General features: G+C 34.0%; 1 protein-coding gene across 1 annotated transcript; it reads right to left on the reverse strand.

Moving 5' to 3' along the window:
* Positions 1-454: 454 nt before the first annotated feature.
* LOC120630640 lies at positions 455-15,771 on the reverse strand. The gene is made up of 18 exons (XM_039899906.1): positions 15,685-15,771; positions 14,772-14,862; positions 13,934-14,119; positions 13,306-13,703; positions 12,413-12,481; positions 11,672-11,840; positions 10,567-10,740; positions 7,469-7,624; positions 6,285-6,394; positions 5,852-6,017; positions 4,850-4,959; positions 3,777-3,867; positions 3,347-3,532; positions 2,881-3,272; positions 2,733-2,801; positions 1,838-2,015; positions 1,600-1,770; positions 455-621 (listed from the first exon to the last, which is right to left on the reverse strand). The coding sequence occupies exons 1-18, from the start codon at positions 15,769-15,771 to the stop codon at positions 455-457; spliced, it is 2,970 nt and encodes a 989-aa protein (XP_039755840.1).
* Positions 15,772-20,117: the final 4,346 nt, after the last annotated feature.

Here is a 20,117-nt window from a genome sequence, read left to right on the forward strand (position 1 = left end):
ATGTTCTCAAATGCTTGTGGAGTCTACCAATCGCACTGGGCCAGCATGGTTGACTACGGACTGAACCCTTTTCATCGTGGAAGGAGACCCGTGCCCTGTAGTGGGCCGGTAATGGGTTGATACTATGATGATGAATATAATGAGTCGTGCATTCCCATCAGCGTTAGTGAAGAGCGAAATGTTTAGCTTTGCTTTGTGGTAGGCAGTGCTGTTGTGAGTATAATAATTACAGGCAAATGAGGCTTAACATCTACTCCTCTGATTGATGGACACAGGGATGACACACACACACGCACACACACACACCCACGTTAAAGTCATGGCGCCAAATGCCAGGTTCGTGTATTGGTTGAGCCGAACATCGGTAACAAACAAACGAATAGAAACACTTTCATATTTATTTGTCAGTATGGATATTGAATAAACACATCTGTACGTCTGCTATACTTTTTATTTAAGTTTTCTTTCGTTCTTCCAATTTTACATATACAGGATCTTTTGTGCGTAACACAATGTCGACTTTAAACACCAGATCTTGTGGTCTGGTGACTGGCAGCAAACGGTACTTGGAGAGAACCGCAGTTATTGCCAACTTCATTTCCATCATTGCAAACTTTTGACCTGTACAAGGAAAACTTCTTGTCATTATCGCATATTCGATAGAAGCAGGAGTTAGTTACCTTTCGCAATTCAATAATATCTCATTAGAATAAAGCTTAATCTGCTATACTCTGTCAAAACCGTGGGCCAAATAATCATATACCTTAACCCTCAGATGAACGGCCCCAATGTAACAAGACAGATTGCACAGTTGCAATTATTATGAAAAAAAGCAGGGTAGAGATGTGTATTTTCAATTTAATACAACGTATATAAACAATATTTAGAAAATATTTAATAAGGTATATTCACACAAAAATCCTACTACTATTGGACTGAAATTTGTAACTCTTTGAAACGATTCAAATTCAACTTCAACCTCAAAAAATTCAATTTGTTTCTAAGATATGACTAGAACTTTGATAAAACATTGTTATTGTTAGCCTATTAAATATATCTTTCTGATTAGTAAAAACCTTTAAAACAAACTTGAACTGACTAAACGAATATGAAACTTAAACACCTGAACTTTTAATAGATACATTTGAAAGAGTTCAACAAACATATTGTAAATGGCTATAAAATTAAAAAAAAAAAGGTTTTTTATTACTAGATGTGCCCTGAAATTCCCTGTAAAAAATGACTGTATTAATAATGTGTGGCCTTACTACATATTGGTCCATAACGCTGGCTAAGCAACGCTCATTGGAGTTATGATGTAAAATAGCCAAACAATTGCATCACCTCTCCCAAGGGAAGTGAGCTGAATTTGGGGATAAAAAGTATCTCGAACCTCGTAGTATGACCTCAAATCTTGCGAAGTTTCTTTTGAATTCTTGACACAAACAAAAAAAATACAGTTTTGGGTTCAGTATAGTTTATAGAGTGCCCTAAATTTTTTGTTAATATTTTCAAAGTACAGAATTTGACCCGTTACATTTTTAATGTAAGTATTGATAAATAAATAAAGTAAAGTTAAAGACCACGATATTATACTACCTATGCAGTTTCTTGGTCCAGCACTAAATGGTAGGTAGGAAAACGGGTGCCAAGTCGGCTCTTTCATGAATCTCTCAGGTCGGAATTCCAAAGGCTCGATGAACTGATCCGCGCGTCTGTGTAAGTCAAATATTAGAATAGTAATGCTTCCGGGAGGTGGTCTTTCAATACCTCCTAAAAAAAATGAATACAATTTAAACATAATATTTCAAGCTCAATCACACATTCATTTGAATACGAAACTTACCTAATTTTAGTGGGAAATCCCTTTTCCTTTCAATGAAATACACTGGTGGGTAGAGCCGCAATGATTCCTTAATACAAGCATCTAAATATTTCAGTTCTGACAAATCGCTTAATGTAGGTCTTCGATTTGATGAGTTTAAAATTGTAAAATATTCTTCTAGGATCCTGTCCTGAATTTTAAATATCCATGAGATACTCCTTTATTCAAGATACAGGTTACACATATAGGCTACTTTAAATGCGATTGTAAACACATTATATACTAATAATATATTTATATAATAGGTCATTTGGAAATAATTGCTATAACTAGTGGTCGCGCACTTGTCGAAATTTCGACCAAGATTAATTTAAATTATGTTTTTGTACATTATTAAGGTTCTATTGTCAAAGACTATACGTCAGAGATCACAGATTTCACTGGATTTTTTTCAAACAGGTTGAAAAAGAGTATGTTTGCGTGTATGCAGTGTAGTAACATATTAAATCAATGCGTGTAGGTGTCAAATACGTGGTTACGAACATATTATAGATTTCGGTACAGTGATATTGCCTTTTTCCTATGGGAAAGAAAAAAGTAACATATTTTATCAATGCATGGTAGTGTGTGAAATAAAAAAAAATATTATCAGTCTGCACTCCTTCTCCTTATAAATTATAAGTGCGGGAAAATTCATACTCCTCCGTCCACACAATTTTCGTAGCGTAGTTTTTGCTTCACGTATTAATATATTTTTAAAATAAGTATATTATTAAAATATGGTACCTTTGCCTACAGTTAATTTGTAAAAGTACTGATTTTTCTTGTAGCCCGAACTTCTAACAAGTGTTCCTCCGATCAAAATTGTCTAGTTTACTAAGGTATGACCTCATTGTTTTTAACCTACCTGAGCATCAGGGTAGTTAGCTAGTAACATAAAAGCAAATTGAAGACCAGTTGCAGTGGTATCGTGGCCCTGCAACAATTGATTATCTTTATCCTTTCAGAACTATTTTATCTGTTGTATGACCACAGTACTATTTAAGAACACAGACCTCGAACATAAATGTGTCAACTTCTTCGTTGATGCCCTCAGAGTCGATAGTTCCTTGCTGCTCTGCATTTAAAAGAAGATCCAACATCGCAAAACGTTTTTTACCATTAATAAAAAAATCATCATCACTTTCAGTCATCGTAGTTTTATACAAGTCGTTAAAATATCCATCTTGCCTTCGCTGCTTAATAACGCATTCGCGTAATGAAGTTATTAAATCTAATGTTCTGTTGTGAACTCTTCCAACCTGACTTAAATTAAAAACTGGTTCTGGGTGTAACCATACTCTTGATGTTCTATAAAATAAATGTGTTCCCAGTTCGTGTATTGCATCCTTGTAACATCTGCTAACAGAAGAAGATTCTTGATCTAGAACAGTTCCCATTGCGGTCTCTAAATTTAAGAAATAAATAATTAAGTTTTTATAGAGTTTCGAAAACCAATGACGTACCAATTCAAGATCTTACCACATATAGAATTTATTGTAAAATCTGTAAGGAAGGAATAAATATTTGTTTTTGATCGGTTTACTTCCGATTGCAGGTTGTCCACAAATTTTGCACTTTTGTCAATTAATACTTCGTTAAATTGACGTAAAATCTTGAAATGAAATGCTGGAGTTAGTATTTTTCTTCTTTGATGCCATTTTTTACCTAAAATGTTTATCATTTCTTAAAAACTTACTTAAATAAAGAGGTGCATATAGAAAGTGGCTTGTGAACGTGTCTCAATTATAAGACTGTGGTGCTTTAGGATAAAAAGCAACTTAACTTTAGCTTGTATATTTACTGTGAACTAACCATGAAATAATTAGGCAGTGTACCATCATCAAAATTTTTACTAGCATCAACTAATGAGAACAACTACTGCAATGAAGAAAGGAAGAGTATATCTTACCACTGCTTAGCAGAAGTCCATCATTTAACCATGGCCGAAGAAATGCATAAAGGTAACCCTTGTCATTATGTTTCGTACTATTGATCAGGGCCTGTAAAAAAATCCTGTGCACTTTACACACAGCAGAACTAAAACTTCTGAAAAGGAGACTACGAGAGAATGAGATGCATATAGACTAGAATATCAGGAGTATTAAATTAAAGATAAATATAAGGTTTATTGTTACCAACTTAAAAAATATTCTATATATTATTGTAAAATATTAAATTACTTAATTTGCATAAGTAAATTAAAATGTGTCATATATTCTATCTCACTATGTCGCCACTGCACTATTGATGCACTCAGCAAAACCATATCATGTATGCCGCATGACTGCATAGCTTTAATTATTAACTATATTCCAGTATATGGAGCAAACAATTCCAGGTTAGTTAATATATAAATTAAACAAAGCAAGAGATGTCATGTTTGCTTTTTTTTCTTAAATCTATAAAATTATATTATAAAACATGGACGCTTTTCGCTTCCGTCTGTTTATATCTAATCCAAATAAACATGATATTTGTTAAGCATTGAATGTATATCAAATTGTGATTCAGATAAATTATTTAGTAGATATATATTTACTTTAGGTTATTCGAAAATAATTCAGGTTTTTTGTTCGTATTGTGTGACAAAGAGTCAGCTCTAAGCTCTTGTTTGCTATTTTATACCCGAGCGCAGCATGGGCGGGTCTCTAGCCATAATTAATTGTGAAAAAAACTCAACCTAACAAAAATTAACCTGTTATAGTTTGGCATCAACGGAAATCCTATTTATTGTAAAACTAGCTGTTGTTCGCCACTTTTATTACGGTTTTTTCAACTCCAGTTGGACCCTTTATTTTCTGCATTACAAGGTTACCTGAATAAACAAGGTAAACTGTTTCAGGTAATTCAGGTTACCTTGAACGCAAACTGACAAACAGATGCCCGATTTGAGGATCTGACCAATCCAGACTGAGTCTACCTCAGTAGGTGGATGATGAATTTATAAAGCTTATTAAATTAACGAGAAAAATCATCATTTACCTCTACATCTTCTGGATGATAAAGAAGTACAATTTGTTTATTTATCAGATTTAATTGGCACATTCTTTTATGTTTACCTGTCAAATATCTACAATAGGAAAACACTGACTCTGAAAAGCAAAAATGTGGAAGATTAGAACTGCTAAAAAATTAAGTCATGTTATGCAATACAGCCAACTTAGTTCAGAACACTCTTGAGTTAAATTAAATTAACAGTCGTTACAATTTTCTTCATTTTTATTTTAGCTTTAGAACTCTAGAAATTATCCGATATCAAACCACGAGTAAGAGAGGCTCTGACATTCAATTTATAAAAATAGCTTCTGATTTAAATAGTTTCACAAAAAATATATTTTTACAATACTTACAAGATTGTAGATTAGTTATTTTTTATTTTCCTTACATTGTAATTAACAGGATAAGTAGCCTACCTACTACATAACCTACTACCTAGCTTATTTTTTATATTTTATTTAAAGCTTAAAGAGTAGAGTTCCAACAACGTTCTTAGCTTTGCATGTATGTCACACAGCAGACATGATGAAACTATTATGGACGACTTGTTGTCTACGGATTCCTAAACCCTTTTTTGTTTTTTTTAAAGTCCACCGGGAATCGTTAGTTTTTCCGAAATAAAGAGTATCCTATATCCACTTCCAGTATGCATACTGGAAACGGATATAAGATACCCTTATCTCCGAAGCCTGCAAACTATACTGCCTATTATGCCAAATTTAACCAAAAGAGTGCAGCAAAAGAGCTGAACTAACAAGCATACACAATTTCGCTATTTATTACATGGAGTTTCTCCGATTGACCACACAAGTAGATATTTAAAAACAATAACCCTATTTCCCTTACGCCCTCGTACCCACTAAAAAGTTCAGAACCACAGAAAATCTTGAATTTTTGAAGACGGAGAAGAATCATTGGATATGAAATTGCTGACGAAAATATCACGACATTAACAATTTTACCACCGAAATAATAAAAAACTTTTACCACTTGACATAAAAAAATCAAACGCGTTTCTAAAAATAAACATTCCTTTAGGCCCCGGAATGCCATTTAATTCCTTGTTCTTTGATGACGAGCTCAACAGAATATTATACAACAACAACGAAATAATTAATGCCACGCAAACAAAAGTCCACATTTTTCTAGAATTCTATATAAAAATTCTATCTGCTTTTTTTAGTAAACACGCGTATTCTTCACAGTTCCTCGTATTTAAACAATGCACACTGCCTAATTGTGTTGTTTACATATTATCAATAATTTGATTGCAAAGGTTTAAAAGTCAAATTAAAACCTATAACGATATCGCTACGTGACGTTTGTTTTTAAAGTTGGCCTTTTATCAACATGGTAGGGGAGCCCAAGCGGGGATATCGGGATTTACTAAAGCGCGGCAGATTAATATACAGGGGGATACCTTGTACCCGGTTAAGTACCTCCACAAAACATGAGGTCCATATATAAGGCCGCCCGTGAAGGATACAGGATCGCCCAGGAATGGAATTAGCGGGAAGTTGTAGGGATGGCCTTTAAGGTGAACCGTTTTTCTAATTTTTTTTTGTCAGATCAGGCGAATCGCTCTAGATAATCGTCAGATTATGAGACAGTACAGGCGAATTTTTTTTGCACATTATGAAAATGGCCGCGAGTTTGCGTCCCATCGAAATCGTCAGATTAGTGAATGAGAGCTTTTTTTTGGTGCATTAACATACGTACATTATTAAAAATACGTAGGGCATTGATGCTATCAATATCTTACGCGCTCGAGGATGTCCATGCAACAGTTTTTTTTACATATTTAAAAATCTATAGCCGCTTCGCCCACCGATGTAAAGGTATATATGATTTAACATTTTTCTTCTTATCATCTAAGCTTTGCATCCCAATAGGTCACTACGACGCCCGAGTAAATCCCTATTTAGCATCGTGGGCTCCCCTACTAACACTCTTATCTCTAAATCCTGATAAAATATTCGTGAAGTCTAAAATAACATTTTATAAACATAGGTACGTACATTTTGCATAACATACAGAAAGCCAAGCTAAATAAAAATTTAGATTTATATGAAAGAAAAATCTTGTAGTTATGACTAGTCCAAACCCACGATTTAAAATATCTATCTGTCTATCCAAGTGTTGATGGATGCTACGTAAACTACAAACTAATTTTAATGAGAACTTCTCGGGTAGGATTCAAAGGTTAATCAAACACGTTTTACGCATATAATATACACATATATATATATATATATATATATATACATATAATACAACTATAATATATAACTACATATATATATATATATATATAGTTATGTATTATTATTTATATATTTTTTCATTTATTGAACCACCTACCATGTCATGTATATGTTTTTTACTTTTACAGCTTTGGTTGCCCCGTTGAAATCGCTATGTAGCGATAAGGTCACCAAATTGTACGCTCTTGGTCTATTTTTATAGGTCTGTAGCTACTATTTCTTTGGTGTACAATAAAAGTGTATTCGTTAAATCATTCATTTATTATTCCGAACAAAGATCATGCAACATTTCCAAAAAATATTAATTTCATGAACGGGTTTAAAATAAACTAGGCTTCACTTCGTAATTCTAACTTTACGTAGATGGGTTCCTTTATACGTAAAACGAAGTCCATAACGAAGATGATGTCATTTGGTTTTGTGACTGGCAGGAGGCGGTATCGACGTAGCAAAGCCGATAACGCTACTTTAAGTTCCATCATTGCAAATTTTTGACCTGAAGAAGAGAAGTCATAATTTAGTAAAAGTTATTTTTTTTACTATTCAATTTCTGAAACTTTCACATATTTTTTTCATCGCTGAGAGGTGATAATTATAACTTTAGATCGCGACATATATTTCGGGATGCTAAAAACTTATATTCTCCAACTTTTGGTGCATTCTAGTCTAGTCGTCGCGTTCATCATACATTTTTATATTTTTATTTTTGTGCTTAGAAGAAAAACACGTGTAAATTAGTAATTGAATACATTTTAAACAACCCAAACATACAATTCAGTAACGTCTAAATTTTTTTTTCCTGTCCCATAAGAGTTATAAAAAAACTTAAGGATAGGCATTGCAAGAGTTATAGAAAGCGTACCCTTAAGTATTTATAGCTCGTACTGGAGATTTTCTTCATTTTATCTCGTCTGCATACCCTGTGCATACCCTCTATGCACGCCACTGATCTTTCTGTTTGTTTGTAACCTTTTCACGACTAAACGGCTGAACCAAACTTAATGTAACGAAGAGATATATTATATCCTGGAAACGGACGTAGGCTATCTTTTGTTTTAAAAACAATAAAAGGGGGTGAAATAGGGGAAAGGACTATGTTTTCTAAGTTACATACGTGAAAATTAGGCATAGGTATTAGGCGGCATCCTGGTTTAAATAACAAAAATCTATATAAATTATTTTGGAAAATCTTCTCAAAGAGTAGTAAAATAGGGGACGAAAGTTTAAGCTGATGCTTTTTTAATCATTAACCCTGATAACCCTCTGATACAAACCTGAAATTAAGGAAATGCGTTGCTTTTAAGCACTTTGTGTCATTGTCCTACGTTTTCGAGGTTAGAGACGTCGAAATTCGAATTTAGATTAGTGATTAAAAATAGAAATTACTCATATAAACGTTTTTTAGGATATCACATTTTTAGGGTGGTTAAAAGGGGATGAAAGTTTCAACTGTTTTTTTTAGTTAGTTTGTAATAAGTCTACAAATCTGAAATTTAGATAGGTAGGTTTATAATAAAGTATATGCATCGATTAAGAGAATATTTTATTAAAAGGGATAAAACTAGGGATGGAAGTTTGGGATACCAAAATTCACATTTAGGTTAGTAAAAAAAGAAGAGCTTATAAAACAGAGATGTTGCCGTACCAACAACCAACTAGAACTTTGGTTTTATTTCTAATGGTTGCGTTTCTGTGTCTATCTTTGAGTTTAATATTTAGAAATGGCAAGCATACCTTAACCTAAATATATGTAAGCAAAAAGTGTTTATGTACTAGGGAAACTGTTTTGCTTGCTTTATCTTAACTTGATTGTTACAACTCATGCGTGATGGAATGCATAAGTAATATCAAATATTGTACAATATTAGACTAACTTAAATTTCCGTTATTATGCCACTTGATACCACTACATACCACGACATTATATGTTACGTTAACGTTAACTGGTATATTTATTATTATATAGATATACTAGTAAATTTTCCGGTTAAAATATAGTTATGAACTTTTATATTATATTCGTAATTTTGTATTGTTAACGATATTTGATTTGTAAGCGCTTTAAACGACCTATACCAAAGATACTAATACCTAAATACCTAAATATACAAATGTACAGCTACGCTATATGTCACTGGGTTACAAGTGAAAAGCGTATCTCTGACGCATGCTACTATCTGTCTTCAGAATCATTATTGTAATCCGCGTGTCCGTTGGCGTGCGCATAGATTACGTTTGATGCGACTACTCTATTACTTACCATACTAAAATGGTGTCATTTAGGTTCTACAAAAATCTCTGAACTAAATTGACAGGGCTAAAAATAGGACTATCTTTTTCTACAAAGAACTTAATGAAAAGGATGGCACAACTTTTAAACGTGTCAATTAATAAATTAAACGAAACAGAAATTAATATTATTGTTATTCCACTATAAGTTAACCATCGGTACCAACCAAGACGGTAGCGGGCTAACCTGTTTGATGTATGATAGTTATAGACTCATACCCTATGGTTTCTATACGGTAGCGTACTGTAACGCTAAATTGCTTGGCGACACATCATTGTAAGTAGGGTAACTAGCCAAACCAGACCAGACCAGAGAAAATATAAATTTTATAAATTGATAAGCCAGTCAGCCTCTTTCAGCACCGGCAAAAATATTCAAATTCCTTTATAATAAAACGAATAACTAACATAATAAAATATCATCATCATCATTATGATCCATTAACTGCACTTGGCCAGTGTGTTGGACCACGATCGAAACCGATCTGATTTTTAGCGGAGAATCATATCCTGTTGTGGGCCGTTTATCATCATCAACGTATTGATAAAACGGGCACGGGTCTTCTCCCAGAAGGAGAAGGATGTAGGCCGTAGTCCACCACGCTGGCCAAGTGCACGTCCTTGAAAACCTCATAAGGAACTCTAGGGCATGAAGGTTTCCCCACGATATTTGCCTTCAACGTTAAAGCAAGTGATAGTAAATTGATTAAATTGTAAACGCACATCTCTCTCCTCTTACGGGGGGATCGAACTCGGTCCCCCCGTAAGAGAAGCCGAAGCCTTACCCACTAGGCTATTACCGCTCATGAAAATGTAGAATCTAATCTAACAACTATAAAAGTCATGCACGCGTTGAATGGTGGCTGCATTCCCACGCTGAACAGAGTCACAGTAGCTGAAAATTGTCGCATAAACTGAGTCAGTCCTATGTAACAATTAAAAGCAACTAATTAATACATAACACACATTTCACATAAATAACGAGACTATTTATTGTGGTATGTATAAAAGAAAAGCTTGACAATAGCATTTGATTACATGAAGAACAGCCACGCAAAAAAATGATTTGCGACACAATTCGTTATGAGCGTTTACCGACATGAAGGAACAATTCTAAGTAATTATCAAATGAGCTTCTAAACCACATACCTATGCAGTTTCTGGGTCCTGCACTAAAAGGTAAATATGCATATGGATGCCATGTGGGCTCAGCCTGAAACCTTTCCGGGCGGAACTCTTGAGGCTCGACGAATTGGTCGTTGCGACGGTGCAAATCGAATATCAGAATACCGCACTCTGTCCCCACAGGTATTTGGTATTTTCCTGTAATATATAAAAATACAACTTTAAACCACCAGCTATGATAGTTTTCTATTAGTACGATAGTATAATAAGTACGCTTTTATTGTACACAAAAAATATATAAGAATAGCATAAAAAAGGGTACCTAGAGAAAATTTGTGAGAGTATTATTTAAAATCTTACGGGAACCGTTAATTTTTCCGGGATAAATGTAATCCTTTGTTCGCCTCTAGGATACAAGCTACCTCTATGCATAATATCGCCATGATTGGTTTAGTTTAGATGAGAAACTGTACACAGGTAACAAGAAGTATATTTTTAAATAATAATTATTTTATGTCTCTCTCCTATACTATCAATGTAAGTGCTAAATTCCATCAAGATCGATGCTATGGGTGAGAAAACATAACAAAAACAAACAGTTATAAACACTTTCGCATTAATAATATTTGCATGGTTAAGAAAATTTTAGTCTACTAGCTGTTGCCCGCGACTTCGTCTGCGTTTGATTTTGTTTTTGATCTGGCATTCAATTTAGTTGTAGATCTAAAAAAAAATATATTCAGTATCGCTAAGCCTTAAATGAGGGGTTTGCTGCTGTCCGCTGAGAAGTTCTGTCCTCTATCTCCAACCACAGTTTGGGCAAAATTAAACACATATTGTAACCTCTATAGTACAAAAATAAATATTTAAATCGGTTATAATTTGTCGGAGTATTGTTGTAAAATCGTCAAACACTTATGCCCTCTCCCAAAGGAACCGAGCTGAATGTCGGGATAAAAAGTATCCTATATTACTTCTAACACTTCCAAGAATATGTATAGAAAGTTTCATGAGGATCGGTTAAGTAGTTTTTGCGTGAAAGCGTAAGAAACAAACTTACATTGACATTTATAATATTATTAGGGATAGGGATAGGAATAGTTAAGGATGTAATAAAATAAAAAAATACCTAAAGTTATTTCCTGTTTAACTGTTCGATTTAATGAAGGTAAAGGAGGATAAAGCCTCATTGACTCCTTGATACAACATTCTAAGTACTTCATTTGCGCCAAGTCTGAGATATCTGCAGAGCGTTTTGAAGATCCAAATATTTTGTTGCATTCTTTAACTACCTTTTCCTAAAATTTAAGTTCGAATACACACTTAATTAAGAGATTAATATTTTAAAACTAGCAGAGTTTTGAATAATAGCCCAGTAGGCAGGACTTCAACTTAACTTTCGGGGGCCGAGTTCGAAAAACGCACCTCTGACTTTTCTAAGTTATGTTCTTTTTAAGCAATAAAGATATCATCGTGAGGAAAACTTCATGCCTGCAAGTTCTCCATAATGTTTTCAAAGGCCTGTGGAGGCCACCAACCCGCACTGGGCCAGCGTGGTGGACTACGGCCTAACCCGTATGGTCCAAAAGATCCATGCCCCGGAGGCTACAGGGGGCGGCGCAGCAGAGTTAATAACATTTTTATCCTGTTAAATGCATAGTTCCTATATTATGATACAGTAATAGCGTGATTCTCTTATTTCATCTCAGCGCATAAACGCTTCTGCGTGAGGTAATAACATTAGTCTTACAGTAAATGTGAATAGTACAGCGGACGAAGCCGCCTGTACTTGTCAAAATAGCTTTAATTGCTGAACCAAAACAAGGGGTAGGTCTTATAAGTTTATGGCCTACACGTCGTTTTTTATTACCTGTGCCTCTTGATTGTTAGCCAATGCCATCATTGTAAACTGCAAAGTATTAGCCGTTGTGTCATGACCCTAAAATAATAAATAAAATTTAACAATGCTTTCATACAATTTATTATGACATCAATCAGTTGTTTGTTATTGGCTCCTGCTAATGCTTAGGAACTGCTTAAAAAATCTTGTTTGATGGTAACAAGTTACTATACTATAGTGTGTAGTTAGGTTTCTATGGTGGTTATCCGTTTTCTATAGTTCCAGTTGATGCTAGTAATAATTACTCAGGTTTTTTATTCGTTTTACTAATATAAAAATTTCCAGTGTGCAAAGGAGAATACAATCGTTATAGGTAAAACGGAGTTCTATTGTAAAAAAATATTTTGTTCGTTCAGTGTTTCGGGACAAAATGTTAACCCAGAGTATCAGCCATTAATGTATTAAATCGTATTCAAATCCATTTTAATTTCCTTACGTGCTACGCGGGAATTTAATAAAGTCTTAGGGGTCTTGTATACAATTATTTAATTACATTTCATTATAAAATATACTTATTTAATATTGATTAATAGTCCATTTCTAGTTTTTGTAGATGAGGCGCGGGCTAAGATGGGACGCGCTTGCCTAGAAGATGCCTATTCACTCTTGTTTTAAAGATACCCAGGTTGTAAGAATTAGGCAACTCAGAACTCGGAAGGGTGTCGATGGGCTTCTGGTAGATCAACTCGAGAGGGTCTGTTCTCTAGAGGGGGATAGAACATCGTAACGAACGTCCTTCAACCTAGGCTACGTGAAGCCACGAGAAAACAAACATGGGGAAGATGACATATAAATATGCAAAATAAAAAAGTTCGTTTCGTATGTGCATCAAGTAATTATAAGTATATAAGTACTAAACGTACTCCAAACAAAAATGTGTCCACTTCCTCGCCAATTCCTTCCTTATCAATGACGCCATCTTTTTCAGCTTTTAACAGTAGATCTAACAACGCCATTTTCTTTTTCCCATTTGAGTATACATTTTCATTTTCATTTATATTGAGTTCTTCGTTGAAGTTGGTTTTAGAATTATTTTTGAGATTTCGTCGTTTTTCAATAACACGATCACGAAAGGAACTCAAAATTTTACAAATATTAAGTAATTTTCTTCCCACGGATGTAAATTTAAAAATTATGTACGGGTGCATCCAAATTCTTTGCGTTCTGTACACAGCGTACTCCCCTAATTTGTATATCCCTTCTTTGTACATTTTTCCAAAATTGCTGTCTTCCTCATGTAGTTGAGTACCCATCGCAGTTTCTAGAAACAAAAAAAAAATTAAAAATAATAATAAGTATCTCATGTGAGCGCAAGCTGCAAAAATGAAGAAGAAATTTTCCAACAAATATTAAAGACAAAAAGATAAAATTTAATAGTCTAAGACAATTTAATATTTTATGCAGACATACCAGGCAATTTTTTAACTTCAATTATATTTTGATTTAAAATTTAAGACAGAGTTCTTTGGCCGCATTTATAAAATAACTTACTGCATATAGAGTTTATGACGAAATCCTCAACGTACGGCATGATATCGGTATTAGGTGCATCAACTTCTTTTCCAAGTTTATCCAAGAAGTTTTGACAGCTTTCGTCAATAACCGATTTATAATAATTTAAAACATTAAAATGAAATGCGGGTGATAATAATTTTCTTCGTTGCTGCCATTTTGATCCTAAGGTAAGAAACGTAATTTTAACCTAACAATCAACCAATCCATAATCTGCACATGCAAAATAAAATATAAACTACCGCAATCCTTTTCTTAATGTTCCTTGTTAACAATGGCGTCACTATTAACTGTCACTATTAACTGTCACTATCTGCTGTTCTATCCAAAGTTTTTGGATTAGATTATTTCTTAATTCCGAGCTTTAGTCAAGCTACTCTTGCAGTTTGTGTGCTCAAATAATTTGTATAGTTTGAAAGAGGCTGCTCGCATCATGCCGAAAGGCGTAACACGGCTACGGCTAGTACTATAGGTACACCTGCAGTGTATATTGGTGCGACGCGATTTAGAGAATCAGAGGACTAATGTCTACAATTTTTTTGATTTTCCATTGTTATGTAATTAATAAATTACAAGAGGCAATAAATTGTATGAACATTAATAAATATTAATGTTCACATGCTTTTTGACAAAAAGGGCTAGATTGTACATATAACTATTATATTTGCCGATAAGAATCATTTTAATTCATTTTAAATTCATTTGAATTATTGCAAAAATTCTAAATATCCATTGACTTGTAATGTGTCAAAAAGGTAACCTGCAGCAATCACAATTACAATATAAAAAGGCTACAGTATTAGTTAAATTGTTTTACCATTACTTAAAAGAAGTCCGTCCTTGAGCCAAGGTTCAACAAAATTATATGCAATTCCTTTAACAGTATGTGTGCTCCCATTAATAACTTTCTGCAAATAAAGATATTTATATCCATTAATACTGTAATGTTTTTAACTGTAATTTTTTAAATTTAAAATTAACATTCAAAGGGTTTCATGTAAGCAAATTGGGTTAAAGATATTGCGGGCTTTCGAAAGTTTCGAATGCCCAAAGATTGCACGGTTGGTTGCAAGGTTTGATTTTTCTAATGCACTAAGTTACATACAATGTTTTTTTTTAAATTTTTTTTGGACTTTTAGCGAACACGGATATGCCAGTCCCATCAGTAACTTAGGTAAAAAAAAATATTTGATAAAACCACCTACAAACAACCTACTGTAAAAGAAATGCAAACGATACAACCTGTTACTGCTGGCTACCCAAAAATATCTCAACAATAGACTTGAAAAATAGATTTTGGTTGATGGAGGGGGCTCGTTAGAGCACTTACGTCAGATCATTACATTTGTAGTATAATATATATAACATAGTATAGTAACATATTAAAATCAATGGTTACCTAGCGACCATACTTTGAAGAAGATCACCAGATCGTCTTCCTGGCCCAGGACACGACAGAAAGCATGTCAAATCCGTAGAAGACTAGAAGGTCTTCACACAACATTTTTGTCGCGCTATATTATGTTCGAAACAGTAGAAGATAGTTCTACAGTCCGTAAGTATGATATTTTGAGTATTTTTCTTACGAATGTAACATTAAATAACATTTCCACGCATGTTTGCGAAAAATACACAGCTTTATCCCGTTGTCACAGTTTAAAGTAATAAGTAAAATATTTAAAAGATTGTAATACCTATCTAATTTAGATAATAGGTACCTGTTACCATACCTCTATATATTCTGGGTGATTTATAAAAACTGCTTTCAACGGACCAAATTTAATTCTTAGGAGTCCTTTGTATTTATTAGACAGCATTCTTATGTGGTAAAACAATTGAACTGGAATGTAATAAGCCACGTGATAAATTAATGGAATAAGGAATATTTAAAACAAATTCTTCAGCTTTATAATATTAGTACAAATGATACTTTTTACTGTGCTTAAAAGGCGAAGGTCCATAGACACGGAATTTATGGTGCAAAGTCAAAGAAAATATTTCTTTATTCAAATAGGCACACAGATGGCACTTTTGGTGCGTTGATAAAGTTTCTAATGGCATCTAAATTTTTCCTTAATTGGCGAGCAGCCTTCGTCGTAGCTAGGTAGCACCCTACTGAAAACAGTATGCCGCCAAGATACTAAGGGTAAAGCTGTATAGACTCTCAGGCATAATGGTTTCCTCACGATGTTTTCCTGCACGGTTTAAGCAAGTGATATTTTTAAACGCACATTACTTACAGGTGCGTGCTAGGGTTCGAACTCAGCTATACGAAAATGAACTTGATGTTCTCACCACTGAGCTATCGCCGCTTACTGAGACTACTACTATAAAAACCCTATGATAAGTTAATGGAAAAGTCTGTAATGATAAATAAAGAAAATATATCAACTTTATACACGAGTAGATAAAGACGTACTAACCTGGATCCATTAAAAAGTCTAAAGTGTTGTTCAGCAAGAAATAGCCTGGTGGTCCGGGAATTTTATCGAATTCTTTATGTTTAGTTCCAGCCCAAAAGAGAAATATTAGTAAAATTACAAAACACTAGTGCCAAAAACATTTTCACTTTCCAAAACAAAGACTTTATTATAAATTATTGAATTTGTGTTGAGAATTTAAAAATAAAATGTATGTGTGTATATCACACGGTATGGTGTTCACAATATAAAATGATAAAATGACCGCCCTTGCAAAATACCTGTAAGTATGTATAACTAAAGACAATTAAGTTAAAGCTGATCGCACATCTAAGCTCCACCGAAAGTGACGCACGGAACGATTTTTATTGTTCAGACAAGATCGCTATTGTAGAAAAGAACTATCTATCAACACATTGTGATCGTATTTTTTCCCTTAGCATAAAGTACAATACCGAGTATACTTCCGTAGCACCCGACATAGACATATTTCACGCAACTGTACACTTGCTATTCTTATAAATAAAATATTGCCGCCGAGTGTCGATAACAGGTCTGACATCCAAAATAGATAATACTTCGGTAAGCGCTTTTTGAAAGTAATTAATATACTACTGCGACAATACATATATCGCCATCCAGCCCAAAGTAAGCGTAGCTTGTGTTATGGGTACTACGATGACTGATTATTGTTTATTAATAATATTCATAAATACTTATAATAAACTTATAAACACCCAGACACTGAGAACCATTAATGTTCATCACACAAACATTTTCCAGTTGTGGGAATCGAACCCCCTGCCTTCGACTCAGAAAGCAGGGTCGCGGCCCACTGCGCCCTCGGTCGTCAATTACTGTCCCAGCGATTTCAGCCTCCGTTTTCAGCTATTATTTAGCGCATTTCGTATAACGTGATCTGTGTTTGCTATATATAAGACGTTTATTGCGCTTGTGACGTGCGACAGAAGTGAAGTGAAGTCACATAGTATTAAATCAGTATCGGGTCTGAATCGAGGCAAACGCTACTAATACACGGGGGTTTCAATCAATGTCTTGTAGACAATTGATGCAGTCGTGATGTAGCATCAATCGATGCTACATCACGACTGCATCAATTGTCTGAATCGAGACCAATGGCGTTCATACATGTACAGGAGCCTGCCTGCCTACCCTAAAAAATTATATCACTCGTAATGTAGGAGGATTGTAACATTTTCTGCCAAGTTTTTGAAATACGCCTACCCAGGTCTAAGCCTTGTGCACGCCACTGATCGTGACAGATCAAATGCATAATCGTGGATAGAAAAGCAAACGTATACGACCTAGTGACAACATACATAATACATATCAATCTAATCGTTCCTTTTAGCCGGCTTCCGCACGTTCGATGCGGCTAGGTGAGCGATCAACTTGTTGGCAACACTAATTTTACTTGAGCTCTGATTCTGTACATCATCGAAGTCGCGTACATCATTTTGTGACGTCAAAATTGACACATAATCAATAATCCCACCTGATGGTGAGTTACTTTTTACAACTAAATAAGTATGCGGCTCAAAGGTAAGTTTTTTCACTTCTCATGCTCTTAAAGGCGTACTTTAGGCTATGTGTAAGCGGACTATAAGTACCCGTTTTTACTGAACCTAGGAATCACCTTAACCACCTTATGTGATGTCTAACGACGTCAGGCAACGTCTTGAGTTGCGACATCGCCGCGGCGGAACGTAAAGTTTAGGGGACGCGTAAACTGGCACTTGACAGATGGAAACAATATAAATTCGCTTTTTTTAATAATCTTAATCCATACGACAAAATTAAAAATAAGATACAAACAATTTGGTGCAAGAACCATAGGGAAGTTAGGTTATATGAGTTGCCTGGTAAAAAGCGATTGGTGAACTGTAAATGAATGCCTAGGAATCTTTGATTACCTCGTCCGTCGTAAGTGAAAACGGGCATTAGGCGCGAAATAATCTCAGCAACTAATAAGTAGTTTTTTTTAACTATTCTATTCTTAGCTAAAGGACTGTTATCTTCGATTCTATTATTAAGTAGTTTTATTTATTTATTTATACTCTTTATTTGCACACAGAAAAAATACAGAAGAAGAATAAAAAAAACAACCCAGACAGAAGCAGTATACAAAAGGCGGCCTTATCGCTTCGTAGCGATCTCTTCCCGGCTACCTTAGGATAAGGAAAACAAAAGGATAAACAGACTGCAGGTTGTGCGTATTAAAAAAAAATACATACTAATGACTAAGTATATACTAATACTCGAGCTAGATTACACAAATAAAACAATACATAATATAATAAATAATAATAATAATAATAAACGAATATATAATCTAACATATCATAAATACATTAATAACAGTAAATACAAGTAAATATTACAAGTCGTCTTTAGTAGTTTTCTTATAAATAATTCTGTAAGAGATGTGTAAAATCTTTTAAGTAGGCTATTTATTATTAGTTGCATTATTTTTAATCACAAATTGGATGTGAGTAAGGATTTAATATTATGCCAAACATTGTAAGTGTATTTTCATGTAAATAATAATCCCTTAAAAAATGTTGACGGGTAATATGGAGTTAATTTGCTTTTATGATTTATCAGAAAAAAATTATTTAGTTGAAATCGAAATAAAAAACATTGCTCAACTCGGTCATGAGCCCAATAGAAAAACTTTTACCACTTGTCATAAAAAAATAATCCAACGCGTTTCCAAAAATAAACATTCCATTGGGCCCCGGAATGCCTTTTAATTCCTTGTTCTTTGTTGACGTGGACAACAGGATATTATACAACAACAAAGAAATTATTAATACCACGCAAACAAAAGTCCACATTTTTAAAGAATTGTATATAAAAAATCTGTTTATCCTGACACTTTAATATTTTAAGGTAAACGCGCGTATTCTTCACAGTTCGTCGTATTCAAATAATGTACACTGCCCAATTATAGCGATAGTAGAAATTATGTACCAACTTTGTTTATATATTAATTATCAATAATTTGATTGGAAAGGTTAAAAAGTCATATTAAAACCTATATCGCTTCGTGATATTTGTTTTAAAGTAGGCCTGCTATCTACACTCATATCTATAATCCTGATAAAATATTCATGGAGTCTATAATAACATTTTATACACGTACTTACAATGTAAATAACACAGAAAGCCAAGCAAAATTATAACAATCTATATGGAAAAAAGTAAGTACTCGTCCTGAAGTTATGACTAGGTTCAAGATGTCTATCCAGGTGTTGATGGATGTTACGTATACCATGGACTGCTAAAAAAACAAACTAATCGATCCTAGAGCAGCTACGTATGAGTATCAAGCTTTCCACATGGTGTTACAATAATATTGTTAGTCACTTTGCTTATCCAACCCAATATCTGCACAGTAACCTGGATAATAATAGAGATAGGTAAGATCGAAGGTAAAAGGCCATGTGGCTGATCACCTCGTCGCTGGTCTGACTGGATAGTTGCTCAAGTTACAGGCCTCCCTTTTGCTATAGCTATCAAAAAGGCCGAGGAAAGAACAAAATGGAAGGTTTTAATAAACAATACGACGTTATATGATACGAGTTTTAAAAATTTTGTGGTTTTATTATTCTGAACAAAAATCACGCAACTTCTAAATATTCATTTCATGAACGGATTTAGTCAGAGGATAAATAAAAAATTGAATAACTAAGTGTTCCGACGTAATGGCAATAACAATT

Source organism: Pararge aegeria, chromosome 2, assembly GCF_905163445.1.
Source record: "Pararge aegeria chromosome 2, ilParAegt1.1, whole genome shotgun sequence".
Lineage (NCBI taxonomy): Eukaryota > Metazoa > Arthropoda > Insecta > Lepidoptera > Nymphalidae > Pararge > Pararge aegeria.